Raw genomic sequence first — 27,498 nt, 5'->3', positions numbered from 1 at the left:
CTCTGCTGCATTTCCAGCTCTTTGCTGCTTTTTCTGTGCTTAAAGGGCAGGTGAGAGATCGACCAAGGTGGTGGGGCAGGATGCCTGAGAACACATGCAGAGGCTGCAAAGGACCACCTGTCTTGGCTCAGGCTGGGCAGGGCTGTTGGGACCTGTGACCTGGCTAAGACATGCTCCGGGACTGGGCTGCTCAAGAGGCCACGCGAGGGCAGGGGGTGGCCAGGCTACCTCGAGAGCCGGGCACCGCCTGTGCCCGTGTTCCTCCAAGCCAGTGGAAGTTTGGGTTTCCCTCAGAGCCGGGGTGGCAGGGCCCTGAGGCTGTGTCGCCCGAGCCCACTGCAGGGAAGACCGCTGGCTGGCTCCATGTTCTGCCCTAAGACTCTGCCAGGCAAAGGCTCAGGCCTGTACCCAGGAGCTGGGGTGAAGCTGGAAGTGGGGACGGTGGGGTTCAGCCTCTTCTGCCCAGTTCCTCTGGTCTGGACATGCTCATGCCCCACGGTCAGTGGTAAAACACTCCCTAGGAGTAGGCCCCCTGCTTTACTTTCCCTGAGGGGTGGGTCTGTCAGGAACCCCTGCTCTTAGTTCCCAGGATCCCTTGCTTGTCCCTCCCAGTATCCCCTGCTCTTAGTTCCCAGGATCCCCTGCTTTTCCCTCCCAGGATCCCTTGCTTGTCCCTCCCAGGATCCCCTGCTCTTCCCTCCCAGTATCCCCTGCTCCTAGTTCCCAGGATCCCCTGCTTTTCCCTCCCAGGATCCCCTGTTCTTCCCTCTCAGGATCTCCTGGTCTTAATTCCCAGGATTTCCTGTTCTTCTCTCCCAGCATCCCCTGCTTAGTTCCCAGCATTCCCTGTTCTTCCCTCCCTTGATCCCCCGCTCTTAGTTCCCAGGATCTCTTGCTTTTCTCTCCCAGAATCCCTTGCTTTTCTCTGTCAGGATCCCCTGCTCTTCCCTCCCAGCATCCCCTGCTCTTAGTTCCCAGGATCCCCTGCTTTTCCCTCCCATGATCCCCTGCTCTCAGCTCCGAGGATTCCCTCATCTTTCCTCTCAGGACTCTCTGCTGTTGCTCCACCCTGAGACCTGCATAGACTCAAGATCTCACCAGAACTTCATGCTGACACCGCCACACGCTGCTCCTCCCTTGAACTGGGACAGTGCTCAGTCCACTCCCCCTGCCCCGAGACCCTGTGCTTTGTGCCCCTCCCCAAGGACTCTCAGCTCTGCCCCACGCAGGCACTCCCTGCTCTGTCCTCCTTCCCTCAAGACTTCTTGCTTCCCCACCACTCCCTGCTCTGCCCCCGCTTTGAGGGCCCAGCTCTGTCCTTTGGCCTCGTGGATACTCATTGCTCAACACCTTGCCCAGGATCCTCAGCCCTGCCCGCCCAGGCTCTTGCTGTTCTGTCCACGCCCCCAGCCCACTGCCCGCTCTGCCCACTGTGCTCTCTGACCTGCCTGCTTTGCCTGCTCTGGCCCCAGGTCTGCAGGTGGTGCTCAAGTCCATCATGAAGGCCATGGTTCCGCTCCTACAGATCGGGCTGCTTCTCTTCTTCGCCATCCTCATGTTTGCCATCATTGGCCTCGAGTTCTACATGGGCAAATTCCACAAGGCCTGTTTCCCCAACAGTACAGGTGAGGCCTAGCAGCGCTCCTCAGACCCAGATGAGGACCACAGACTCATTCATCCTGGAGAGATGCAGTGTTCTGGGCCCTGGCGGGCGGGGGGTGGGGGTGCCCTCCAGATGCCAGACGAAGGAGGTGGACCCAGACAAGATAAACACAAACACATAAAATAATGTCAGATTGTAGTAACTTCTAGGAGGGAAACAAGAAAGGTACTTGCAGTAGAGTCATTTGGGGGCCTGCTTCACAGAGCGTGGCCTGGGGAGACCTCTCTGCCAAGGTGACAACTGGACAGCCATCTGAGTGCCGTGAGGGGGGGCCTGTGCGGTCGCCTGCCAGACGGTCCAGTTACGAGGAGCAGTAAGTGTGAAAGGCTGGCGTGAGGAGCGCTGGGTGCAGAGGGGGCGAGAGGAGATCGGCGGATACTGAATCTGCTCCTGTTGGCGAAGACTTAAAGGCTGTACCAGTCCTCTGATAGGATGAAAAGCAGCAGAAAAGAAACATCTAGTGAAAACGTAGCTTGGACTAGAATGCTTTCCTGGTATCAGAGACAAGCTTATCAGTATGTTTTCCTGCTGGCCTGTTACTGACGCACCGACGACGTTAAGTGGCATTTTCTTTTTTTTATTCCTTAAAGAAAATATACTTCATTTCTACAACTATAATATTGAATAAAATGATTATTTTTCACAAACCCCTTAACATTTTTTGGAGATGACATTTCTGACCTTCAGAAGTTAACGTAAGATCAGGAAGTGAGATCCCGTAAGCTGAGAACTCTGGACAGCTCAGCTTTACCTGTGGTGAAGCAGTGGGCTCAGGCCGTGCGAGGACTCTGAGCCCAGGAGAGATGGTGGCTGGGGCCAGGCTGTTTGGCAGTTAGAAAGGGTCAGGTTCTGGGTCTATTTTGCATTGAGGCCTGCTGAGCCAACTGGGTTTTCTGGGCAATTTTACGTGGAGTAAGAGAAAGGGAAGAGTTAAGGGTGACACTAAGGTTTGTGTCTTTTTTTTTTTTTTTTTTTTTTTGCCCGCATTGGGTCTTTGTTGCTGCATGCGGGCTTTCTCTAGTTGCAGCGAGCAGGGGCTACGCTTCGTTGCGGTGCACGGGCTTCTCATTGAGGTGGCTTCTCTTGTTGTGGAGCACGGGCTCTAGGCGTGCGGGCTTCATTAGTTGCAGCATGCAGGCTCTGTAGTTGTGGCTCACAGGCTCTAGAGCGCAGGCTCAGTAGCTGTGGCGCACGGGCTTAGTTGCTCCACGGCATGTGGGATCTTCCCGGACCAGGGCTCGAACCCTTGTCCCCTGAACTGGCAGGCAGATTCTTCACCACTGCACCGCCAGGGAAGTCCAAGGTTTGTGTCTTGAGCTACAAACACGTTAAAGGAGAAAACCTGTGTGATCATCTCAATAAATGCAGAAAAAGTTTTTATTGAAGTTTAAATCATTCATAATTAAAAAAAAACTCTTATCAAAGTGGAACTAAAGGGGAATTTTCTTAAACTCCCTAAAATTCCCTGCAAACATCATACTTTGTCATTAAGTTTTGTGAGCTTTCCCTTTAAGGTCAAGAACAAGATAAAGACACACATGGTCACTTCTGGTCCACGCAGCCTTGGTGGTCGCGGCCAGTAACATGAGGCAAGAAAAAGCACCCTGTCAAGAATGTGCAAGGAGGAAAGAAAACTGTCATTATTTACAGAGAATGTGCTTATTTACACCTAGACAGACAATGCCTTCCTGGTCTTCTTTATGAGCATTTGTTAAGGTATTTGGAGGGAAAGGAATAAACTTGTGTGATCCTCAGTTTTGCCTTCTAAGCCTGGGAGCATTTGCTTTCCATCCTAGCAATTCCTCAAAATTTCTCCTGTGTTGATAGGAGGGATTTTCCATGTGTGGTCATACATTTGTTTTTTTAAATAGTGTTTTCTATCCTTTCGTCAGGATTTTGGGAGTGGAGGGATTAACATGTGCTGCTTGCCCCCTTATCCCAGAGATTAGCCCTGGTTTTCTGCGATTTCTTTAACGTCTCTCTGTGTGGTCCCTGGCTGCCGGCTAGACTGCAGGCCAGCAGGAGCTTGTCCCCTTTGCTGGGGCCAGTGCCGTGAGGACTGGGCCCTGAAGCCCGGCCACGCTCTGGGCCCGTGTTGGTAGACCTGCCTGATGAGCACCGAGACCGCAGTGCTGAGTCCTGCTTGGCTCTGGCTCCAGCGTGGCAGACAGATCTGCCGTCGGGGGAGTCTGGGTGGAGGTCTGGCTGTGAGGGAGAATCAGGGTGTTGCTGGTAGGGAGAGTCGGAGGCTAGGAGTCTGTTGTTTTTGGTTTTAAGATGAATGAGTCCTCAGCATGTTTACATAGTGATGGGCAGTTCTAGTGGGGAAGGAGAGGTCGACCAGCAGTTTCTGAGAGGGTGGGTCTGAGGGTGGCGGGGGGCAGACCGTAGGCACGGGGACAGAGCCGGCGCAGGTGCAGGAGCGGCAGGGAGAGTTTCCCTTGGTGCCTGATTCCTGTCCCACTGTGATGAGGTCTCTGGGGCCCACAGTCCCAGCAGGGGGTGGAGAACGCGGTGCCTCTGAGCTCAGCTTTGCTCCCTTCTTCTCCTCGCAGACGCAGAGCCGGTGGGCGACTTCCCCTGTGGCAAGGAGGCCCCAGCCCGGCTGTGCGAGGGTGACACTGAGTGCCGGGAGTACTGGCCGGGACCCAACTTCGGCATCACCAACTTTGACAACATCCTGTTCGCCGTCCTGACGGTGTTCCAGTGCATCACTATGGAGGGCTGGACCGACATCCTCTACAACGTGAGTTCTGTCTTGGCCCTAAAGCTGCTGGGGCCCCGCTGACGCGGAGCTTCTGTTCAGCCCCAGGCTCCCTCCTCGCCCCACAGGATGGAACACAGGCTCCTTCAGGCAGCTCCGCCTCGGGGCCACTGACCCGGGTCCTGGAGTCTCCGGGACAGCTTTTCTTATGAGAGTAAAGCTGAGGGCCAGGTGGTGGAGGTCAGAAAAGAAAGTTCCGGAGAAGGTGCTCCTGCCGCCGCTGCTTTGTCCCTGTGAGCTCGTAGACGATGGGAGAGAGGCTCGGAGAAGCTAGCCAGCTGGCCCTCGGCCCGAGGCAGCAGGTGGCTGCCTGGTGAACAGGGGAGGAGCAGGGCTGAGCGCAGGGAAGCTTCCCTGATTGCGCCAGGGTCCTGGTGGTGGGAACGGGCGTCGTGTACCTTTGTTTCCTTCCCGCTAAGTCTACCTGGTTCTCTTTCCTCCAGTGTTCCCTGTCGTTAGGATGCCAGCCCGTCCCAGCAGTGTAGGGCAGTCTGGGGGTTGGTGCCTGTGACAGAAGTTGGGTGTAAGGCCTTCGGGGGCTTCCTGGTGACCCATCTCACTCCCGCCTCCCCTCCACCTGCGGCTCTTCTTGGGGGACCTGCCATCGACTCCTGGGCAGACCTCTCTCTCTTCTTTTTATATGATGACCCCCTACTCCTACAGAGTTACCTTCTACCCCCTAGAGTCCTGTGAGCTGTGGGCATGAAAATAATTAAGTTAGTGGAAGTAGAGAAAGAAGGTGCACTTGAAACAGGAAGTTGGGCAGGTCTGGCTGGTGGACTGCTGTGTTTTGGTAGCCAGAGGGTGTGTTGTGCTCGGGGGCTGTGGAGGGGGTGTCCTAGAGTGTGAGGTACTTCACTTTGAACCTGTCACTTGTGCGCTGAGGGTGGGGCTTGGGCCACCAGCCCCCGGAGCAGCCACACGCTTCTGGCTTGAAGGTGGGCAGGAGGAAAGGGACAGCCTGGGGCCCTCTGCTCTCCGGCCCTGTGGGGCTCAGGGCTGGAAATCCAGCAGGCGCTCGGTAAGTGCTGGCTGAGCAGGCGGATGGCAGAGGGCGAGTTCAGGAGGAGCCAGCCTGAGGTCCACTAAGCCAGAGCCCTCCTTGGAGCGGGAGTTGCGTCTGGTGACGGTCTCGTTTGATCGAGGAAAAGAGGAATGGAGACAAGGGCGGTGACGAGGAGCTTGGCTGTTCTCTCCCTACAGCCGATCCAGGAGCAGCCTCCACAAAGGCGAGCCCTCAGCACAGCTGGAGTGGGCCGCGTCCCTGCCAGGGCGCCCGAGCGGGGCGCCGCGTGGGCCGGTCTCCACAGCCCTTCGTGCCGTGGGGCTTGGCCCGGTGACTCAGCCTGGCAGGCCTGTGCCCCCGGGGAGGGGTGGGCAGGAGCCAGGCCTCGGGGCAGGAGGTGCCGGTCAGGAGGCGCCACAGAGGCTCACCCGACACGTGTTTCCAGGGACCCACTGGGTGCAGGTGCCGCAGGCACGGTGGTGGCAGGAGGCCTCCAGCAAGTAAGGGCCTGGCGGCGGCAAGCTGCTGTGAAGAAGACAAAGGCGGACGAGGGGCAGGGGCGACAGGTCGGGGGGCGCTGGGAAAGCAAGGCCTGGTGCGTCTGGGAGCCAGGCGGGCAGACGCGATGGCACGGTGCCGCAGAGTCTGGCGGCGGGGCACCGGGACGCGGTGACGGGCGACGCAGTGACGGGCGTGGGTCGTGAGGCTGGTGCCCAGAGCCGCTGGCCAAGAACTGTTGGATCCATCCTCCACACTGAGGGATAACAGGGTTGGTTGCAGGAGATCAGACAGGACTTTGGAAGCGGATTCTTTGGAGGGCGAGCCTGCCACTCCCCCCGCCCAGTGAGAGGGACGTTCGTGGTCCCCTCAGACATATGCTCCTTGACGGAGCCCGAGCGACGTGCCTTCAAGGGCTGGAGCCGTAGGCCTGCCGCAGCGGGGCTGGCAGGTGAGCACATCTGCGGTCTGGGGAGAAGCCAGGGCCCTTTTAAGTCCTGGCTGGAGGGAAGGAGGGGGGGTCTCGAGAGAGACCCAGAGACCGGCTGCTAAAACACTGGCGGTAGTGGGCGGGTGGGTCCTCAGCCTGGAGGAGAAGTGGTCTGTCTGGGTTTTGAAAAGTGTGGTCAGATGGGGTCCTGGAAGAACACACAGCAGTGCCGCCAGGTCTGAGAGCTCTGAGCACACAGCAGTGCCGCCTGGCTTCGATAGCGTTGAGGTCAGTGACCCAGGAAGGAGGAAGAGTGTGTGGCGTCGGGAGCAGAGAGGGGCCACACCGTCCTCTCCCTTTGAGAACAGCCAGCTGTGCAGGCCGGCTGAGGAGAGAAGATATTCTCAGTGTGAAGCATGTCAGCGGGGCCGGGACCCTTAATTGTGTTTTATACTTGAGGTGGCTGTAGAATTTTCTGTTACCCAGAGTTGTCAGAACAGTCACAGGACCGATCCCCATTTCCATCCCGGGCTATGTCTACGTTCAGTGTCGACTTAAAAAAAGGCACAACGTGAGAGCTGCGAGTTAAGTTTTATTTGGGGCAAAATGAGGGCTGCAACCCGGGAGACAGCATCCCAGATCGCTCTGAGAAACGGCTCCACAGAGGCAGGGAGGAAGGTCAGTATAGATGTGATCTGGGTGAAGGGGGAGTACATGCAGTCAAGCATTATTTTTTGTAGAAGGTTTCTGCTCGTCTCGTGCATGTCACTGCCAGTCATGAGGAGCAGACGTCGCCGTGAAGGATTTGAGTGCTTGTCTAGATACGAGGAGGTACAAGAACTGGGCTCATAAAATTGTCTCCTGAAAATATCCATCTATCGGAAGACCTGTTCTGCCAGTGTCACCCAGAGCCCAGAGCGCCTCCGTTCAGCGTTTCAGGGGCTGTTGCAAGGCAGCAGCCGCAGCAGCACATGATTTACGCCTTGTAGAGGCAGCTGGCAAGTGACGATGGCGAGCGCCAATTTGTAGCTGACAAGAGGAACCGTAGGAGGTAAATAATGTGGGCTTATGGTTACATACATGTGGTTCTGCATCTGTTCATTGCACTAGTTTCGTAAAGATCCGAGGAAGGCGCGTTCAGATACGTAGGTGCAAAGGCTCCGTTTTGAAGTGAGTGCAGACACAACCTGCTCATTGGTTGGATGTGATGTTTAATGTGAAAGAAAGAAGAATCAAAGATAGTGTGACTGGAGCCGTTGGGAAAGGTGGTGCCTTGTATTGAGAAGGGGAGAATGGGGAGCAAGGTAACTGCGGATTTTTGTTTTAGCGGAGCGTCATGGTGGAAACTGAGAACCCTGCTTTGGCCCTGGAAAGCCTTGGACAACTGTTTCATCCAAGTGGAGATGCTGAGTGTACAGTTGGGTATATGAGAGGGGGTTCGGGGGGACAGCAGGGCTGAGTGTTTGAAGTCATGGATGATGCTTAAAATTATGGGAGAGGATGAGATCGCTTGGGTGTGGATGTGTGGATGGAGAAGCAAAGAAGGCTACAGACGGAGCCTTGTCTGAACCTTTGGCTGTCAGGAGAATTCCAACATTCAGAAATCAAGTAGGAAAGAAGGATCCAGCAAAAGAGAGCGAGGCGGGGACTTGCGGGGAGTAGGGACAGCACTGCAAGTGTGCTGCGTCTTGGGAGCAGAGCAAAGAGAGTTTCCAGAAAGTGACCGACCAGATCAGCTGTTGCTGAGAGGTCGCAGGCGCTGTTGGTAAACTAGACAAGAGCGTTTCGGCAGTGGGGATAAAACCTTGGAATGTATAGGTTAAAGGCAGGAGGTATGGAAGTGAGGACGGCAAGTATGGTCATCTCCTTCAGGGGGTTTCCCTGTGAAGTGGAGGAGGGCAAGAGGAGGTAAGTGCAGGGAGATGTGGGAATTGGCTTTTTTTTTTTTTTAATGAATTGTAGGTTCAAATGCAGTTGTAAGAAATAATGCAGAGAGAGCCCTTGTATGCTTTGCCCTTTTCCTGTAACGGTAACAACCTGCAGAACTAGGAGCTGCCGGAACCAGGGCAGCGACACTGCTACAGTCAAGGCACAGGACGTTCCATCACAAGGGATGCTGTGCTGCTCTTTTATAGCCACGCCCACTTCTCTCCTGCCTTCGCGCCTGGTAGCCACTGATCTTTGTGTCGCGTTGATAATTTTGCCGTTTCGAGAATGTTATGCAGATGAAACCGTTCCCTCTGTGACCTTCGGGTATTGGCTATTTTTCACTCCGCATAATACTCCGGAGCTGCACCCGGATTCTTCTGTGTACCAGCGGTTTCTTCCTTTCTGTTGCTGAGCGGTGCTCCAGGCGTGGGCGGGCTGCAGTGTTTAAAACTCACCTGTTAACGGACATCTGTGTTGTCTCTGTTCAGGGTTATCAGGCATAAAGTTGCTCTGCACGTTTGTGGGCGGGTTTTGTGCAGATGTAAGTTTTCATTTCTCTGGGTTAAATGCTCAAGGGTGCAATTTCTGGGTTGTATAGTAGTTGCGTGTTTAGTTCTTTAAGAAATAAACGCTTTCCCAGAGGCCTGTATTCTTTTGCATCCCCACCTGCATTGTATGAATAATCTAGTTTTTCTGCATCCTCACTGGTATTTGGTGTTTTTAACTTCAGCCATTCTGACAGTGTGTAGAGATGCACCTCAGTGCACGTCCTAATGGCTGATGATGTTAAGCATCTTTTCAGACGTATTTGCCGTTTGTGGGTCTTCTTCAGTGAAATATCTCTTCATATCTTTTGCTCATGGTCTGGATTGTTCTTTCACTGTAGAGTTTTTATATATTCTAGATACATTCTAGTTCTTTGTCAGATGTGTGGTTTGCAAATGTTTTCTCCTAGTCAGTAGCTTGTCTTTTCATACTCCTCACCTGGTCTGTGAAAGAACCAGCGTTTTTAATGTTAATAAAGTCCAGTTTATCAATTGTTCCTTTTGTGGATTGGGCTTTTGGCATCAAATCTAAGAACTCTTTGCCTAGTCCTAAATCTTAAATATTTTCTCCTATATTTCTTTCTAAAAGTTTTATTATTTTATATGTAAGTCTGTGATCCATCTTGAGTTAATTTTTGTATAAAGTGTGAGGTTTAGGTTGAGGTGCATATGCTCTCTCTCCGCCCTCCCTCCCTCCCCTTCCCCTCCCTGCTTCCTCCCTTCCTTCCTCCCTCCCTCTCTCTCCTTTCTTTCTTTCTTTCCTTCTTTCTTTCCTTCCTTCCTTCTTTATTTCTTCCTTCCTTCCTTCCTTCCTTCCTTCCTTCCTTCCTTCCTTTCTTTCTTTCTTTCGTCTTTGCCTGGTTTTGTTTTCAGGGTAACACAAGCTTTATAAAATGAATTGAGAAGTAATTACTCCTCTTCTATTTTTCTAGAAGAGATTGTGCATAAGTGGCGTTAATTATTTTTTAAATGTTTGGTAGAATTCTATAATCTGGGCCTAGAGATTTCTTTTATTTTTATTTTTTCATATCGCACTTTTTTTATTCACCTACCATGAAATTCACAAAGTGGTGAATGGCTCAGTGCTTTTTGTATGTGCACAGGACTGTGCAACCATTACCATTACTCATCTTTGAAGATTTTCATCAACCAAAAAAGAAACCCTGTACCCATTAGTAGTCACTTCCCATTCCTCCATCCCCAGCCTCTGGAACCACTAATATATTTCTGTCTCTTTATATTCGCCTATTCCAGACATTTCATACAAATGGACTCATACAATATGTGGGATTTGTGTTTCTAAGGTCCATCCATGTTGTAGCAAGTATCAGTATTTCATTGCTTTTATTATCAAAGATGATTCCATTGTGTGGATATACCATCTTTTGTTTGTATTTCATTGGTTGATGGACATTTGGGTTGTTTCCATTTTTTACATTATGAATAATCCTGCTATAAACATTTGTGTACAAATTTTTCTGTGGAATATGTTTTCATTTCTCTTAGGTGTACACCTAGGAGTGGAATTTCTGGGTCATATGGTAACTCCATATTTAACCTTTTGAAGAACTGCCAAACTGGTTTCCAAAGTGGTTGCAACACTTTACATCCCCACCAGGAATGCACAAGTGTTCCAAATTGTCCACATCCTCACCAACACTTGTCTATCTTTTTAATTTTAATCATCCTAGTAAAATTACAATTTAATTTTAACCAACCAACCATAGAGTGAAGTGGTATTTAATTTTACCTTTGATTTGCATTTCCCTAATGACTTATGATGTAGAGCATCTTTTATATGCTTATGGCACCATTTATATATCCTCTTTGGAGAAATATGTATTCATATCCTTTGCCCATTTAAAAATTGGGTTATTTGTCATTTTATTATTGACCTATAAGGTTTCTTTATATATTATGGACACTAGACTCTTACCAGATATTTCAGATTATTTGCAAATATTTTCTCACATTATGTGTGTTATCATTTCACTTTCTTGATGGTATCATTTGAAGTAAAAAAGATTTTTATTTTGATGAAGTCCATTTTTTTCTGTTTTTGTTTTCACTTTGTACTTTTGGTGTAGTATCTAAGAGTCCACTACCTAATCAAAGTCATGAAAATTTACTCCTATGTTTTCTCATTTTGGCTGGTAATATTTAGGTCTATGATCCATTTTGATTTAATTTTTGTATATGGCGTGAGGTAGGGATCCAATTTCATTCTTTGGCCTGTGGATATCCACTTGTCCCAGCACCATTTGTTGAAAAGACTATCCTTTCCCCATTGAATTGGCTTGGCACCCTTGTTAAAAAAATCAACTCATCATAAATGTAAGGGTGTATTTATAGATCATCAATTCTATTTCATTGACCAATGTGTCTGTCCTTTTGTAGGGGAAGTTTTAAAATCACAATATCACTTTCCTCAATAGTTATTGGACTATTTACCTATTTTGTATTGGGTGAGTTTGTGTTTTTGGAGAAATTGATCCATTTCATCCATGTTGTCAAATGTATAGAGAGTTGTTTGCAGTATTCCTTCATTATCCTTTTGATGTTTGTTGGTCCTGTAGTGAAATCCCCTGTTTCATTATTGATATTGATAAGTTGTGTCTTCTCTCTTTTTTTCTTAGTCAGTATTGCCAGAGGTATATCAATTTAACTTTTTTCAAAGAACAAACTTTTTCAAAAATTGATTTTTTCTATTGTTTGCATTTTCAACTTTGTTGATTTCTGCTTTTATCTTTACTGTTTACTTTCTTCTACTTGATTTGGGTTTGTTTTGCTCTTCCTTTGCTTGTGGTGGAAGTTTAGATTATTGATTTGAGACTTTCCCTCTTTTGTAATGTATGTACTTAGTGCTATAAATTTCCTTTTCAGAACTGCTTTAGCTGTGTCTTTCAAATTTGATATCTTGTATTTTCATTTTCATTCAGTTCAATGTATTTTTAAATTTCCCTTGAGACTTCCTCTTTGATCCATGGATTATTTAGAATTGTTTGTTTACTTTGTGTTTGGAGAGTTTTCTATTGTATTTCTGTTATTTGTCTCTGGTTTGATTCTATTATGGTTAGAGGATACACTAAATTTGAAAAAAATTCAGTTCTTTTAAATTTATTGAGACTTGTTTTATGGCTCAGGATATGGTCTGTTTTCATATATGTCTTGTGGACACTTGAAAAGAATGTGTATATAATGTGTTGTTGTGTATTATGTGTATAAATGTCAATTATACATCCTGTTGCATGATGGTGAGCTCTTTTATATCCTTGCTGATTTTCTGTCTAGTTGTCTTATCAATTTTTGAGAGAGAGGTGTTGAAGTTTCCAGCTATAATTGTGCATTTGTCTGTTTCTCCTTTCAGTTCTCTCAGTTTTTCCTTCACATATGTTTTAGCTCATTTGTTAGGCATGTACACATTTAGAATTGCTATGTCTTCTTGATGAATTTACCCTTTTATCGTTATAATGTATCCCCCACTTTTCAAAAGTTCTCTTAATGCCACTTCACTTTTATGAAAGACCTACATTAATACCTGTTTCCACTAACCAAAAGAAATCCGTGGAAGATTTATGCTTTTATGAAAAAAGGTGAAAAGAGAAAATAGTGTTCAACATTTGCTTTACGGTGAGCCATTATAAAGGCAGTGTGCACCCCAAGCAGCAAGAGTGGCACTGCCAAGCTCCTTCCCTGGGAACTACACTCAGCGTCTCAGCATCATATTGCCATAGCTCTATTGTATCTGTGAGCATCTGTGTTTTATCTTATTTTCTGTATGTGTTAGCTGATGTGTCCTATGGTGATTGTTTCTTTGCTTTATGCCTTTGTGGCTTAGGAGAGGCTTCACAGGAACGCACTGCTTTCAAATAGTGGGGGAAACCTGTATATATGTTCCTCTGTGTCTCTAGTGAAATTTTTTTTGTTCTGATGGCTACTTTGTCTGATATTTATTTTCTGATATTAATATAGCCACTACAGTTTTAATTTGATTTATGTTTATATGATACTTCTTTTTCCATATTTCACTTTCAACCTACCTAAATTGTTATATTTGAAGTGAATTTCTTATAGATAAAACATAGGTGGGTCATGTTTTTAAAGTCACTAGCCAATCTTTGTCTTTTAATTGGTGTGTTCAGACCATTTACATGTAATGTAATTATTGATATGTTAGAGCTCACATCTGCCATTTTATTTATTTATTTTTTGTTTACTGTTTGTTCTGGTTTTTTTTGTTTCTTTGTTTTCTTTTTCCTACATTCTTGAGTATTACTTGAACTTTTGAAAAAATTCCATTTTGATTTATCTAGTTGTTTTTGAGTATATCTCTGTTTGGTCTTTTAGTGGTTGCTCTATATCTTATTCCAGTCTACTGGTGTCATAATTGTACCAGCTCAAGTGAAGTATATACACCTTACCTTCTTTATATCTCTTTACCCTCCCCCATTTATAAGACAATTATCTTAAACATTTCCTCTACATATGTTTATAACCACATCATAGCGTGTTATAAGTTTTGCTTCCACTGTCAAACATGATTTAGGAAAATCAAAAGGACAAATAAAATCTATTTACCCCTATTTTTACTCTTTTCATTGTTCTTTCTTCCTTCCTAATGGTTAACAATTCCTTTTTTAATCATTTCCTTTCTGCTTAGAGACTTTCGTTAGTCATTCTCTTAGGGTAGATCTGCGGGTGACAGATTCTCCCAGTTTCCCTGTTTTTATTATGAGAATGTCTTGATGTTCCCTTCATCCCTGAAGGATATTTTTGATGGGTGTAGGTCTGTTGACAGTTTTTTTTTCTCTCAGAACCTAAAAAGTATTGTGCCACTTCATTCTGACCTCCATACTTTATGATGAGAAATCTTTTGAATTGTTTCCCTTTGTAAGGTGCCCTTTTTCTCTTGCCACTTTCAAGAGTTTTAATTTATCTTTAGTTCCCCGTGGTTTGACAATGAAATGTCGTGTGGATTTCTTTGAGTTTATTCTGTATGGTAGTCACTCAGCTTCTTGAATCTGTAGGTTTATGTCTCTTGCCAAATTTGGGAGTTTTTCAGCTATCATTTCTTTGAATACTGTTCAGCCTTCTCTTCTTTCTCCTGTACTCTGCTACTCTGAAACAGGAATGTCAAATATTCTCTCATAGTTCCCTAGGTTCTTGAGGCTCTGCTCTGTTTTTTCTTACTTGTTTGATTTTTGTTTTTTAAGTCTATTTTCTCTCTCTCTTTTAGATTGGATAATTTCTATTATTCTCTTTTACCACTTACTGATTCTTTCCTTTGTTGTCTTTATTCTGTTGTTGTGCCCTTCCATTGAGATTTTAATTTTGATTATTGTATTTTTCAGTTCTAAATTTTCCATTTTGTTCTTCTTTGTATCTTTTATTTATTTGATGATACTATTTCTTTGTTGAGACTTTCTATTTTTTCATGTGTTTCAAGTGTGTATACAATTACCCTCTGAAACATTTTTATGGTGGCTGCTTTAAAATCTTTGTCAGATACTTCTATCATCTCTGTCATCTTAGCGTTGGCAATCTATATCAGGCAGGGTTCTCCAGAGAAATAAAACCAATAGCATGTGTGTGTGATGTGTGTGTGTGAGAGACAGAGAGAGATTAAAAAAAAAAGAGATTTATTATTAGGAATTGGCTCATGTGATTATGGAGGCTGGCAAGTGCAAATCTGCAGTAAACTTGGGCTGGCAGGCTCAAGACCCAGGAGATGCTATGGTGCAGTTTTAGTCTGAAAGCCAGTAGTTGGAGACCCAATAGTGCCAATGGTACAGATGAAGTCTGAATTCTCTTATAGAGAATTTTCTCTTACTTGGAAGAGGGTCAGTTTGTTGTTCTGTTCAGGCCTTCAACTGATTGTACGTGGTCCACCACATTATGGAGGGCAATCTGCTTTACTTTATCATCCAAAAACACACTTGCAGAACCACCCAGAATAACGTTTGGCTAGATATCTGGGCACCGCATGGCCCAGTCAAGTTGACACGTAGAATTAACCATCGCAGCATCTGTCAATTGTCTGTTTTCGTTCAGTCTGTGTTCCTCCTGGTTCTTGGTATGGCAAGTGAATGTCAGTTGAAAGCTGGACATTTTTGGCATTGTGTCCTGGGACCCTGGATGTGACTTAAGCCCTCTGTTTCAGCTGGCTTCCTCTGACCATTCTGTCACTGGAAGCAGGGGTTGCTTCCTTGCTACTGCAAGGTGGGAGTAGAAGGCTGGAAAGTTTCCCCACCTGGCCTCTGTTGACACACTGTGGGGGTCTTCCCCATACTGCTGAGTGGGATGGTAGTTCTGGCTCCCCACTTGCCTCTAGGATACTTACCTGGTTGGGAAGGTTTTGTGTACCTCGTTTCTGCTCTCCACGTGGTCTCTGCCCACTATGTGGGTGGGTGGGGGGGTGTGGCCTCGGTACTGGGTGGTGGTGAAAGTCTGACTTTCTGGCAGCACCTTAGTGGGGAGGGGGTGGTGTGTCTTATTACTGTCACGTGGGGGTGGAAGTCCCGGCTCCCCGTGTGTCTCCACTGATACCACAGAGGTGGGGTGGGATGGGGGCCTCATCAACCATCTGTCGAGGAGGACGTCCCACCTCCCTGCTTGTCGTTCTCTGACGTCTCTGTGGTTTGGGAGTGTGGGGAGGTTGGTTACCTCATTACAGTCTGGGGAGGGTGGTCGCCTAGCCTCCCTCCTGGGTCTTTGCTGGCAGGGATGGAAGTTTCACCACAGTTTTTTTCCGCCCTGTTTGGCTGGAGTAGTGCAGTTATTGTCTGCCGTGCCCCCCTTCCTGGCCCTTTGGTTAGAGAGAGAGAGTGCTGGCTTTTGGTGTATTTTTTGTCTGTGTCTCTTGGCATTTCCAGGTTGTAGGCTTTAAAAGCCCCAGGTCTGGGATATATGAGGCAAAAACAAAACAAAAACACAGGGAACTCACCATGGGTCCAGAGGTCCCAGCTCATCTGCTTTCTTTTCTCCACTTTTCAGAGTCTTCTGTGAAATATATATTTGCTCTAGATGTAATGTCCAGGCTTTTAGTTGTACTCAATGGGAGAAATAGGGAAGAGTATGTCCACTCCATCTTCCCAGAAGTGCAAGTCCTTGTTCGTTTTGTCTTGTTTTTGCTTTGGCTACTGATGGGAACGGTCCATCAGAGGGAGACTGCAGGAGCCAAGTCCTCCAGTAGGTGAGGGGAGCTGGGGCCGCGGCAGCACATCTCTCCTTTTTCCCAGAAGGAGGCAGGTTTTGAGGGTGCCCTTCGGGGAGATTGGCGGCTTTGGTGGCCATCTTAGCCCGTTGGTCGGAGTTGCATGTGGGGCTGGCAGAGGTGTGGTCTGGGAACACTGGCAGACGTAGAGCTGGGGGTCTGAGTGTCCATTCTGGTCAAGGCCCGGGGGTCTCAGCGGCCAGCCTGGAATCAGTGTCCGGGAATCAGAAGCCACAAGTGGCAGGCAGTCCAGGGGACTCAGGACTTGCAGGGGTAGAGTCCGCAACTCTGCCTAGGCCAGCAGACGCTGGAGGGCAGGAATTCCGACAGCAGCACTGGAGATCAGCCCCAGCCTCAGGGCAGTGCCAGGCCGTCTTCCTGCCTCTCTCCTGCTCAGGGCCCTGGCCCTTGGCTTGTGAGCCGCCTCTGAAGAGAGGAGCAGAGGGGCCGGGTGGTCACCTGCCCACAACACCCACCCCTCTTGGTTCACTTCTAGCGCCAGACTCGCGGGGAGAAAGAGGCTCTCCATCCCTCTCAGCTGGGTCGACGGGGGGCCCCTGAGAACAAAACAACAGTGGAAATGAATTGGACTCAGAGGGCCTCACCCTTCTTTGGGCTGTGCTCTAAAAATCAAAAGGTCTGGGAAGACCTTTTGCATTTGGTTATTTAGACCAGGCCCTGGTGCTGGGTTCTGTCTTAGGCCCGGCTCTTCCCTGGGGACCTGTGGGCTTGCCGTTGACGGGGGAATGCGGCACAGGGCTTACTGCTCTGAGCTGTGGAAACTGCAGGAGACAAAAAGAAGATCAGACTTGGGCCTTGGGGTCCGTGGGCTTCACAAAGGAGGAATGTCTTTGGAGCTGCCTGGTGTGTCCAGCAGCCTGGGAAGCAGAGGGGAGGTGTCCAGGCGGGATCCCTGGGGCAGCCCTTGGCCCCCTGGGACTACTCCTGGGCTCCTTTTCAAGGAGCATGAAGCTTCTGGGTCCTTTGGGGGCCCCAGCCCCAGAGGGGGGCTCTGTGGGGCAAGGGCAGGCAGGCGTGATGGTGGGTCCTGCCTGGATTACCTGTCTGGACCCGCCTGCACTCGGACTCTGCCGGTGTGTGAGAAGGGCCGGGGAGCTTCTGTGGCCAGGGCTCTGTCCTGCCCACCGTCCTGCACATCTCCTCTTGCTTCCAGACCAACGATGCGGCTGGCAACACCTGGAACTGGCTCTACTTCCTGCCCCTCATCATCATCGGCTCCTTCTTCATGCTCAACCTGGTGCTGGGCGTGCTCTCGGGGTAAGAGGCCATGCGGCTGTGTGCTACCTCTGTGTTCGCAGGCCGGGGAGGGGGCGGATGGGACTGGACACGGCCTGTGTGGTGGGGGAGGCGAGGCTCGGCCTGGCCCGGGACGGTCACTCCCAGCGTCCTGAGCTCTAGCCAGCCTGTCCTTGGTGCTGCCATTCTGACCTCTCCCTTGGTGGTCCCTGGCCCTGGCCTCCTTACCCCTAGCTCTTGGCCTTCACCCCGGCCTCTGAGTCAGGGGAGGGGCTGCTGCTGCCTCTTATCTGGGTTCGTGGTGCGGTTTCTGAGCAGCCCTGGGGACAAGAGAGCCCTTCTGTGTGACACTGGAGAAGGAATGGAGCGGCCTTGGGTCTCCAGCCCAGCCCTGACCCCTGGCTTGCCTCGCCTCTCTGGTCACCTGTCCCTGCTGACCTCCAGCAGAAGACAAGGGAGGATGCAGCGCTGGGGTCCCTCCTGGAGAAAGGTGCTTCCTACCTACATGGGTAGTGAGGTGTAGCACACCTGTGGCCCATAGTGCCCTCCTGTCCCACATCGGGCCGAGGACCAAGGAAGTGCTGTTGGCTTCAGGGAACAACCAGGGCTGGTATTTGGGGCTCCTGCCCTTGTCTGGGGCCGAGGAAGCTGTGTAGACAGAGGGAGAGGGCATTGGGCTGGCCTGCCTCCCTGCCCCCACCCGAGCATCAGATTCCCTGTAGGGCTGGAGGGGAAAGTTTCCATTCCACCCGCCTTGAAGATTCCTGCTCAGGCCCAAGGCTCCTGAGGTCGTGACTCAGGGGGCAGCTATCATATTGGTCTGGAAAGGAACAGCCGCAGAGAGGACAGTGGCTGGGCCCAAGGGCTCTGTGCCCTGGCTCTGGCACGTGTTCCTGCCTTGGCCCCTCCTGTAAGACTCTGACTGTTAGTAGTGTGTCTTTGTAAGCACCTCCGCCGGGAGCAGGCAGGCCCACAGCACAGGGGGCCGATGAGAACTCCTAGTCGGGGCGGCGGGGGGAGCTGTGGTCCGAGCTGGGATGGGGAAGCCAAGGGAGGCCTGGGGCTCAGAGAAGGCTCCTGGGGAAGGGGCAGCTCAGCTGAGGCCCAGAGGGGACCAGGAATGAGCTTGGCAAAGGAGAGGGGAGCATCTCCCAGGCAGAGAATTGTTGGGGCGGAGGCACAGAGGGTGTGGTGTCTGCGATGCTCAGAGCTGGGGCTGCTAGATGTGGGAGCTTGGCCGGGGGCCAGACTCGTGAGGAGGGCAGGCCCTGTGCTGGGCCATGTGGCGGGGAGGCTGGCGGGACACGAGTGGGTCCTGCTCAAGCTTACTCCGGAGAACGTGAGAAAGAAGCAGGGGTAGCAGCGGAGACTGGGTGAGGGGCCCCGAACTTTGTGTTTCCCAGCCCTGCCCCAAGCTGCGGGCATCCTTGCCTCTGGGGACCAGCCGATACGATACCAGCTGATTTTCCTAATGAGCTCAGCTGAGCCCTCCCTCTGGCCTCCAGCTCCAGCAGCGGGGCCCCAGGGTTCTCTGCCAGCCCTGGGGAGGCTGGAGACTGCGCGGCCCCTCAGGCCAGTGGTCAGCACACGACATGTGCCCATCTGGAGGAGGGCTGCTGACCGGCCAGCCTGGAGCTGGTTCAGCCTTGCTCCCCGCCACGCCCCGGGCTCTCACCCTCCCAGTGCCCAGAGAAGCAGAATCGGTGGTTCCTCTCGCAGCTCTTCCTCCCAGTGGGGCCAAAGCCTGGGGAGGGCGGGCCACAGCCAGCCGCCTCCTGAGCAGTGGCTGCCCGGCGGCCAGGCCTTGGTCACTGCAGCGAGTTTCTGCTGGCAGCTCTCGGCCAACCGGGCAGTATGGTCACGCCCCACTGCCACCCCCAGGCCCTCCTGCCCTCCGGTGTGGTTGATGGCGCTGGCCTGGTGGGGAGACCGCGAGGGGCCCCGCGTTCCTGCAGATTCCGGACTTGGTGAGAGGTCCAGGTGGGAGCCGTCTCCTCTCATTGCCAGGGTTGCAGCAGCTCAGGCCCTGGTGGACACCAGTCTCAGGCTTGGGGTCCATCCTGGTCGGAGCCAAGCTCTCCCTCTCACCGTGGCTGCGTGACAGGAGCCAGGCCTGCCGGGCCCGCCCCCTCTGCCAAGCCCAGAAGCTGCTTCTCCTGCGGGAGAGACAGCCGCTCGCTCGCCCGGCAGAGAACAGGCATAGCTGTTTTGCCCTGAGGGTGTGCCTGCCTGCCCTCTGGGGACCTGAGCTAAGGTCTGTGCGCGGGCACGCGCTCTTGTGCCCGTGTGTGTGAATGGCTTCCTTCTGGCCTTTTGAGCCTCCTGACTTCTAAGCTTGGCTGGGAGACTGGGGCTGTGGTGCTGAGGGCCCAGGAGGGCAGGAGAGCCTCAGTGGTTTGCTGAGGAGCTGGGTGATTCTAGAATGTCTCCCTGTCATCTCTGGCTGCCCTGAGCCGATCCAGTGCCTGCCCGTCCCTCCTCCTTCTAGCAAAGGCCCTGGATCTGAAGCAGCAGAAGAAACAAAGTGGAAGCTCTGCTCTGGGGGATTGTTGTCCAGAAGCTCTCTGTAGCGTCTCTGTCCAGATGGCAGGGCCCGGCACTCGGAGGGTGCATGCCCAGGCCTGCTCTAGGCCAGGGGGAGGTGGAAGTGTCCCTGCCCTCTGGAGCCCCTCTCTGGGCGCGGAGGCGCTGTCCCTACGAGCTGCAGGAGCCTGAGGAGGGAGGGCTCACCTGGGCCTGTTAAGTGCTGGGGAGGCGGGGAAAGACCGGGTGATGGAGGTACCCGGAGGGGTGGCCCGTGGCCTGCTTCCCCCGTCCTGGCCTCCTCCTGAGTCCCTGTGCCTCTGGCCGCACACGGGGGGCCTGGGGGCATGCTCACACCCACCAGCTCTGCTTCCTGCTGCGGCCTCGCCCATCACAGGGAGTTCGCCAAGGAGCGCGAGCGGGTGGAGAACCGCCGGGCCTTCCTGAAGCTCCGCCGGCAGCAGCAGATCGAGCGGGAGCTCAACGGGTACCTGGAGTGGATCTTCAAGGCCGGTGAGGACAGGGCTGCGTGGTGCTCCTGGCCTGGCCTTTGCTGGCTCCTCCTCCCCGGACCCTCCCAGGACCGAGCTCACCTGGGGCGGGGGCTGCCCTCGGGAGGGCGACTTGTGAGGTGGAGCAAGCCAGGCCCTCTTCCCAGGGTGCTGTCTGTGGGCCCCATCAAGGGGTGTGTGTCGGTGGGACAAGCTCAGCCACGGGCCCTGCCGGCTTCGGGAAGCGTGAGGGCCGAGAAGGCAGGGTCTCACCTCCTTCCTGCTGTGTTCCTGGGGGACGAGCCCTGGTCAGGGGTGGGGACAGGAGGGCTGTGGCCTGAGGCTGTGTCTCTCTCACAGAGGAAGTTATGCTGGCCGAGGAGGACAAGAACGCAGAGGAGAAGTCCCCTCTCGATGGTAGGTGACCGCTGTCCGCACTCCTTGCCTGGCCACGGGGCTTTGGTGGCTGGGCGGGCAGTGACACGTTTGCACGCTTGCATGTGAAGCATGATGCCCTCTGTTCAGCCAGGTGCCTGCACGTTGGTCGCTTACCATGGTCCTGGGCGGGGCCTTTCTGGAGGCAGGCGCTGGGAGGGTCAGCTGCCCGCTCCTGGGGGGCTGCGTGCCATGGACCAGAGTGGGCATCGCGGGCAGTGGGCTCAGCCTGGGGGTCACGGGAGCCTGTGCTGAGAGCTGGGTTTTCCAGCGTGGCCGCTGACAGCTGACACGTGACAGTGTGAGCTTGCAGGTGCGTATGTTACAGTGAAACAAAAGTGAAAATCCAGCTCCTCAGTCTCGGCCCGTTTCAAGTCATCATAGAAAGTTCTGTTGGACAGCGCTGCTTCTACAAGCTTGAAAAGTGCTAGTTTAATCCAAGCTGTATCTGTCCGCAGGGCTCAGGGAGATGCCCCCAGATTGCTGTAGAAAGACCCCTAGCACAGCCTGGGGCCACGGGGGCAGGGACGGGGGCCAGCACAGCCCCGGTGGCAGGAAGGCTGCTCTCTCTTCACACCTGCTGCTCAGGACGGGGCCAGACAGCATGGCCACGCATGTTGCGGTCTCACCTGGGCCCACACCTGGGGCCACACCTGGGCCCACACCTGGGGCCTTGAGCAATCTGTGCTGGCCCCTCTGCGCCCTTGACCTGACCTCTCTGGTCTCACCTGGCCTTGGAGTGTGGGCCGTTGGGGAAGCCGGCTGCAGCCCTGTCCCTGTCCCACATGGAGGTTTCCTGGTCTCCATGGTAGCCAGGCCTTCCCTGTGGGCATCATCGTGGAGAGAAGGACAGGCAGGACCCAACCTCAAAATCCCTTTGTCCCTTTTGCTCTGAAGACCGAGAGGGTCCCATGGGGGCCAGGCATCGTCCTGCCTTCCCTTAGCCTCAGCTTCAGGAGAGATCTGGAAAGGCTGCCGGTTCTTGGCACCGCCCACAAGGGCACCACCCAGCCCCGAGGCAGGTCATCTGGAGGCCCGGACTCATGCCGCCCCCTCCCACCCTTTGTTTAAAGCAGTGTTGAAGAGAGCAGCCACCAAGAAGAGCCGGAATGACCTGATCCACGCGGAGGAGGGGGAGGACCGTTTTGCAGACCTCTGTGCTGTGGGTGAGTCTCGGTGGGCCTGTGACTGCGTGCGGAATGCGCGCCCCCTCCCTCCCTGTCGCCTCGGCTTCCCTCCTTCCCTACCGCCCACACCCCCAAGTAAGCCAGCCCCGTGTGTGTCCACCCGACAGTAGGAAGTACAGCGCCCTGGTACTGGGATTTCTGCCTGGGGCCAGCCCTTGGGGTGGGCTGCGTGCACAGCTCCTGGAAGCCCCTTTTTGCTCCGGCCTCACGCTCATGCGTTTCAGCACACTGCTGGCTGCTGCCTGCTCTTGGCTCTGCCGTCCTGTGTGGACGTGGAGCCCTTGGGCACTTCCCAAGGCCGGAGGCTGCGTGTGTCACTGACTCTGTAGGGATGGAAAGTTTCTTGCCATCTCTCTTCTAAACCCTGTGTCTTCTCCCATGTTCCTTGGGTCTGCTGCCTCTGAGGCCTTGGCTTCATCCCCTGCTTCTCGAACAGTGAAAGGGGAACCTGGTTCTTTTATCTTTCATCGTTTTAGTACCTCCTCTCAGCTTGGTACCAGAAGTCTGGCACCAGAAGTGCCCAGGCCTCTTTGTGCTAAATGCCCTGTCATTGTGCATTCTGCGGCAAAGGGGGGCTCAGCCCTGGGTCTCTACCTTCGGCAGTGTGGGAGGGGGGCCAGCGCTTGGCAATGACAGCTTTTCATGCACAGACCTCCTTGCTCTCCAGCGATCCTGAGTGGACTCGAGTTGGAAGAGCTGCTTCCCATCCTATTGTTATGTTTATATACAGACCTCTCTAGTAAGTCATTTGTGTATTTGTTTATCTGTTTGTTTACACTTTCCCCTTCTTTGTCCCCAGTAAACCCATGTTAATAGCTTGGGGTTTACCCTTCCTTGTTTCTCGATAACACTCACACATGTGTGCGCGCGCATGCGCGTGTGCGCGCACACACAGGCACATATACATGTTGTAGAGTTTTGGGGTCTTTTCATGTTACAGAAATAGTTTCATACAAATTTTTTTCATCAGTGCCTCTTGGAAACCCCTCCCCATCAGTTGGTCTGATTTGAGTTCGCTCTTGTAAGTAGCTGTGTGGTGTTCCGTGGTGTGGATTCACTGTCAGGTAATCAGCCGCCCCCCAAATCCTATAAACATCTGTCCTTCCTCACCAGTGCTTTCTGTCCCTCGCGGGATGGGTTCCCAGGAGCTGGGCTGCTGAGGTGAGGGGTGTGTTGGCACCTTCAGGGCTGCCGCCACACTGCTCTCCAGAAGGGCTGTGAATTCACACCCACCAACAGGGCGGGAAGACGTCGGCCCTCGTCCCGCCTGGATGTTGCAGCTACTTTGACTGTTACCAGTCTGAGGGTAATTGGATGATTACAGAGTGATATTTCACAGGGACTTTAATTCTCACTTCACTCACTACTGGTGATTTTGAACCTCTTTTTAAATGTTTGTTTCCCATTAAAATTTAGCTGTTGGTGACTCTTCGTATACTCTGCACATCTTCTATTGGGTCATTTGTGTTTGTCCATAAGAGACCCATGCGTGTTGTGGATCTGAATTTTGTTCAATTTTTTTCAAGTTTATCATGTGAGTTCCCTCCATTCCTATTTTACCTAGAGTTTGTCTTCTGATTTTGTAAAATGAATTGGAGAGTTAAAAAAATCTTTTTCTGTAGCTTGGAATAATTTAAATAACACCTAGATTTTCTGTTCTTTACAGGTGAGATAAAAATGTGAACCCGTCTAGTTAAAAAAGGAAAAGAACTTGGACCAGTTTTATAAATTATATTTTGTTAGGAAATCTTCCATTTTGTTGCCTTTTCTAACTTGTTTCGATAGAGCTGCATGTAGAGTTCTCTTATATTCTTTTCATCTCTTCTGTATTCAGTCCTTTGCTGGTCCATTCCCTCAACAGATATTTACTAAGTGCCCAGATGCGCTGGGAAGTGCCTGCGGCATTGGGCTACGGCACTAAGCAAGATGCAGAAGCCTTTCATTTTTTGGAGTTTCCATTCCAGTGCTAGGTGTGAAAAAGAAAAAAAAGTAGAGAAGGAGGGGGCTTGAAGGGTCTGGGGCGTGTTGGAATTTTAAGTAGAGTGGCCGCAGATGGCCTCGGGAAAGGTCGCCTTTGAGTAAAAAGCTGAAGGAAGTGAACAAGTCAGCTCAGCTGGAGACGGAGCATCCCCATGACAGGTGAGAGGACCCTGAGGCAGGAGAGTCCAGGAGGCCGGTGTGGCTGGGGCCAGGTGGAGGGGGCTGGGCGGAGTGGGGCAGCAGGAGAGGAAATGACCGGGTCAGGGGACTCTGGGTGCCAGGGCGGTCTTCAGAGGGGAGGCAGCCTCTGGCTCCTGCGGGGCGCTGGGGACAGACTGCCGTGCAGAGAGGGCAGGAGCAGGACCAGGTCGGAGGCCGCTATGAAGACCCCGCGGCTGGTGGCAGCCACGGGGGTGGTAAGTGGTTGGATTCTAGATCTATTTTGAGGACAAGCCCACAGGATTTGCTGACCGGTCGGACGTGGGTGTGAGAGAAAGAGAGAGACATCAAGGACAGCTCTGCAGGAAGTGTCCATAGAGTAGCCCTCCCTGGGAGGACGGGACCTGGGACACGTGCGTTCTGGGGAACGATGTCCGGAATTCGGTTCAGAAGTGCTGAGTTTGAGACGCATGTTGGAGATGCAGTGGGGTGTCAGGTGGGCGCTTTACATGTTGGGCTCTGCCATTCAGACTGCAGAACCTATTTAAAGCTCTGAGACTGACTACAGTGTGTTGAGTTTGGTTTTGCTCTTTTCCAGTTGTTAGTATGTTGACCTTTGCTTTCTATTTTCTGAATTAGGATCATATGAGGTTAGTCTGTATTAGTGATCATTTAAAATAACCAGATTGTAGATTTCCTTTCTTCTATTTTTTGTTTTCAATTTTATTATTTTTATTTTTAACCTTTATTAGGTTTATGTTTTAACATTATTTTGATTTATTTTATTATTATTTTTCTAACTTCTGAAAATGTGTCACTTGTTCTTTTTTCTTCTTTAACAGCAAAAGCACTTACGGCTGTATATTTTCCTCTGCACAAAGCTTTGCTGTGAAGTCCCCCTCTGTACTGTTTCCAGATAACAATTTCTTTACTTTCCTCTTGAGGCAAAGGTTATCTGCGAGTGTGCTTCTTAATTTATAAGTATGTTTTTATTATATCTAATTTTATCAGATACTGATTGGGAAATGTGGCCAGTAAATCTCTAAGTTTAGAAATTTTCAAACTCTGAGTTCACGACTGATTTTAAAAAGTTTCACTGATGGAAAGTGTATGCTCTGTTTTGGAGAGTTGTCTGGTTGTATGGGTATCTCTTAAAGTCAAGTTTATTGACTGTGTTCTCCAGTTCTTTAGGTCTTTGTGTTTTGTCACTGGGTCTGTTCAGTTCTGAAAGATGTGTTTTGAACGTCCCCACTTCATTTTATTTTTTTATCAATAAGTTTCTCTTGTATTTATTTTTCCTTAAAATTCTGTGTGTGTGTGGTAGGAACACATCATGACATCATGAGATCCATCCTTTCCAATTCCAAGTGTGCAATGGATCACTGTTGATCGCAGGTGCTGTGCTGCTGGGCAGCAGGTCTCCGGGGCTTGTTCATCCTGCTTCACTGAAACTCTGTTCCTGTTCATCACAGCTCGCCATCCCCGCCCAGCAGCCCCTGGTCACCACCGTCCCGGTCTTTGGTTTTATGAATTTCATTATTTTAGATACCTCATGTGCGTGTAATCAGTCATGAAGTATTTGTCTTTCTGAAGGTAGCTTGTTTCACTTAGCGTGACATCCTCAAGGTCCGTCCGTGCTGGTGCATGTTGCAGAATCTCCTTTTTTAAGGCTGAGTAGTATTCTGTGGTGTGTATAGACCACATTTTCTCTATCCATTCATCTGTCAGTGGACATTTAGGTTGCTTCCACATCTTATCTATTCTGAATAGTGCTGCAGCGAACATGGAGAGCTCAGATCTCGTCAAGATTCTGATTTCAGTTATTTTGGAGATCTCTCTCTTTCTCTCTCTCTTTCCAGTAGTAGGATTGCTGGATCATCAGGTAGTTTTATTTTTAACTTTTTTGAGGACCCTCCATACTGTTCTCCACAGCGGCTACACCAGTTTGCATTCCCACCAACAGTGCACGAGGGTTCCAGTTGCTCCACATCCTCGCCAGCACTTGTCTTTTGTCTTTTTTGGAAATCGCCATCCCGACAAGTGTGAGGTGATAAGTCCTTACGGTTTTGATCTGCATTTCCTTGACGCTTCCTCCTGTATTTCTCACGGCTTTTGTTTATGTATTTAGCCCACTATATGCTTTGGTAGATGTGGAGTTTATGACGGTTACATCTTCTTTGTAAATTATGCTTTTCATCATCACACAATACCTTCTTTATCCGTTTAGTTCCTCCACTGGACAATTCCTTGTCTGACAGCAAATGTCATACTTTCTGTTACTACCATTGGTTTTGGTTTTTAGCTTGCATTGCTTGGTATCTTTGCTTTCCCTTTCATTTTCAACTCTTCCTCATCATTTTAAGCATTTTAAGTGTTCTTCTTACATGCAGTATTTAGCTGGGGTTTGCTTTTTCTTTTTTTAACCCAGTCTTACGGTCTCTGTCCCTGACGGAGGGATCCAGTCTGTCTCCGTTCAGTGTAAGGGTTGACATCCGTGACTTTCTCCTTCCTCATTCCTTCACATCTGGTGTCGATATTTCATACTGTGGTCTCTGTTTTCCCCAGCTTTGCTGCTTTGATCAGGTTGCCGTTTATCACCCTCTCCTCCTTTGCTCATTTCTGATCCCTCCCATTTCTGTTCCACAAATGGTTACCTTCCCTTCCCTGCTCCCAGAATTAGAAACATTTTCTTTGCTATTTTAGTGTATTCCTCTACCCTCTTTACCACCAAGATGCATTATTTCCATAACGAGATCGCCCTATTTCCCATCTCTCTGCCCTTACCCACAACCCATAAGATGTGACCTTTGCAGTATTTGCCCTCCTCGCTCCCCACTCCTGGTTTGAGTTGTTTGGGGGATTTAGTTCTCGGCTGTTGTTAGTCCTTGTGTTTGCCCTGGGTGCAGAAATCCTGACTTAGCCTTTCCATCACACGCACGGTCACGTAGAGGTTCTCACCTTGCGGTCGCTGCGCACCACACAGCGGTTTGCTTTGTCTCAGGCCTGCTCTGTCATTCCTTATTGCCCCCTTAGACGGGTGTGTAGGTGGGGGACTGGCTGCTTCCGGTCATACTCAGGTGTCCTCCATGGTTCTCAGGACGAGGGAGCTTTTGCTGCTGTGGTCATTGTCTCTTGTTCTGTGGGTGTCACTGCCCTGTCCTCTCGTTTCCTGGCACAGACAAGGTATCGCCTGTAACTCCCTTTGCCTGGGGTCAGGAACGCAGTGGGCCTCAGCTGCAGGCTCAGGTCTTCCTACGGGAGGGATGTTTTCTCCCGTTGTTCGGTCACTCAGCCTCCTTTCCTTGTTCCTTTTAGTCCTGGAGTCCCTGTTACTTCATGTGTATCTTACTTTGCTCCTTTGTGTCTCTCGTCCTTTTCCTCATGATTTCTTTCTCCTTACATTGCCTGTGTTTATTTA

At 50.8% G+C, this 27,498-nt stretch overlaps 1 protein-coding gene across 2 annotated transcripts in view; it reads left to right on the top strand.

Annotated features, from left to right (window-relative positions):
• CACNA1B (calcium voltage-gated channel subunit alpha1 B) overlaps positions 1-27,498 on the top strand; it is a 193,062-nt gene that overhangs the window by 40,122 nt on the left and 125,442 nt on the right. For both annotated transcript variants that reach the window (XM_060153244.1, XM_060153245.1), the window contains exons 5-10: positions 1,473-1,625; positions 4,219-4,409; positions 17,223-17,326; positions 20,226-20,341; positions 20,680-20,736; positions 21,831-21,920. In XM_060153244.1, coding sequence (XP_060009227.1) covers positions 1,473-1,625; positions 4,219-4,409; positions 17,223-17,326; positions 20,226-20,341; positions 20,680-20,736; positions 21,831-21,920 — 711 coding nt within the window. The remainder of the gene's footprint in view (positions 1-1,472; positions 1,626-4,218; positions 4,410-17,222; positions 17,327-20,225; positions 20,342-20,679; positions 20,737-21,830; positions 21,921-27,498) is intronic.

Source organism: Lagenorhynchus albirostris, chromosome 7, assembly GCF_949774975.1.
Source record: "Lagenorhynchus albirostris chromosome 7, mLagAlb1.1, whole genome shotgun sequence".
NCBI classification, from domain to species: domain Eukaryota; kingdom Metazoa; phylum Chordata; class Mammalia; order Artiodactyla; family Delphinidae; genus Lagenorhynchus; species Lagenorhynchus albirostris.
The sequence above is the reverse complement of the archived record's forward strand: the minus strand, read 5'-3'. Positions and strand labels throughout refer to the sequence as shown.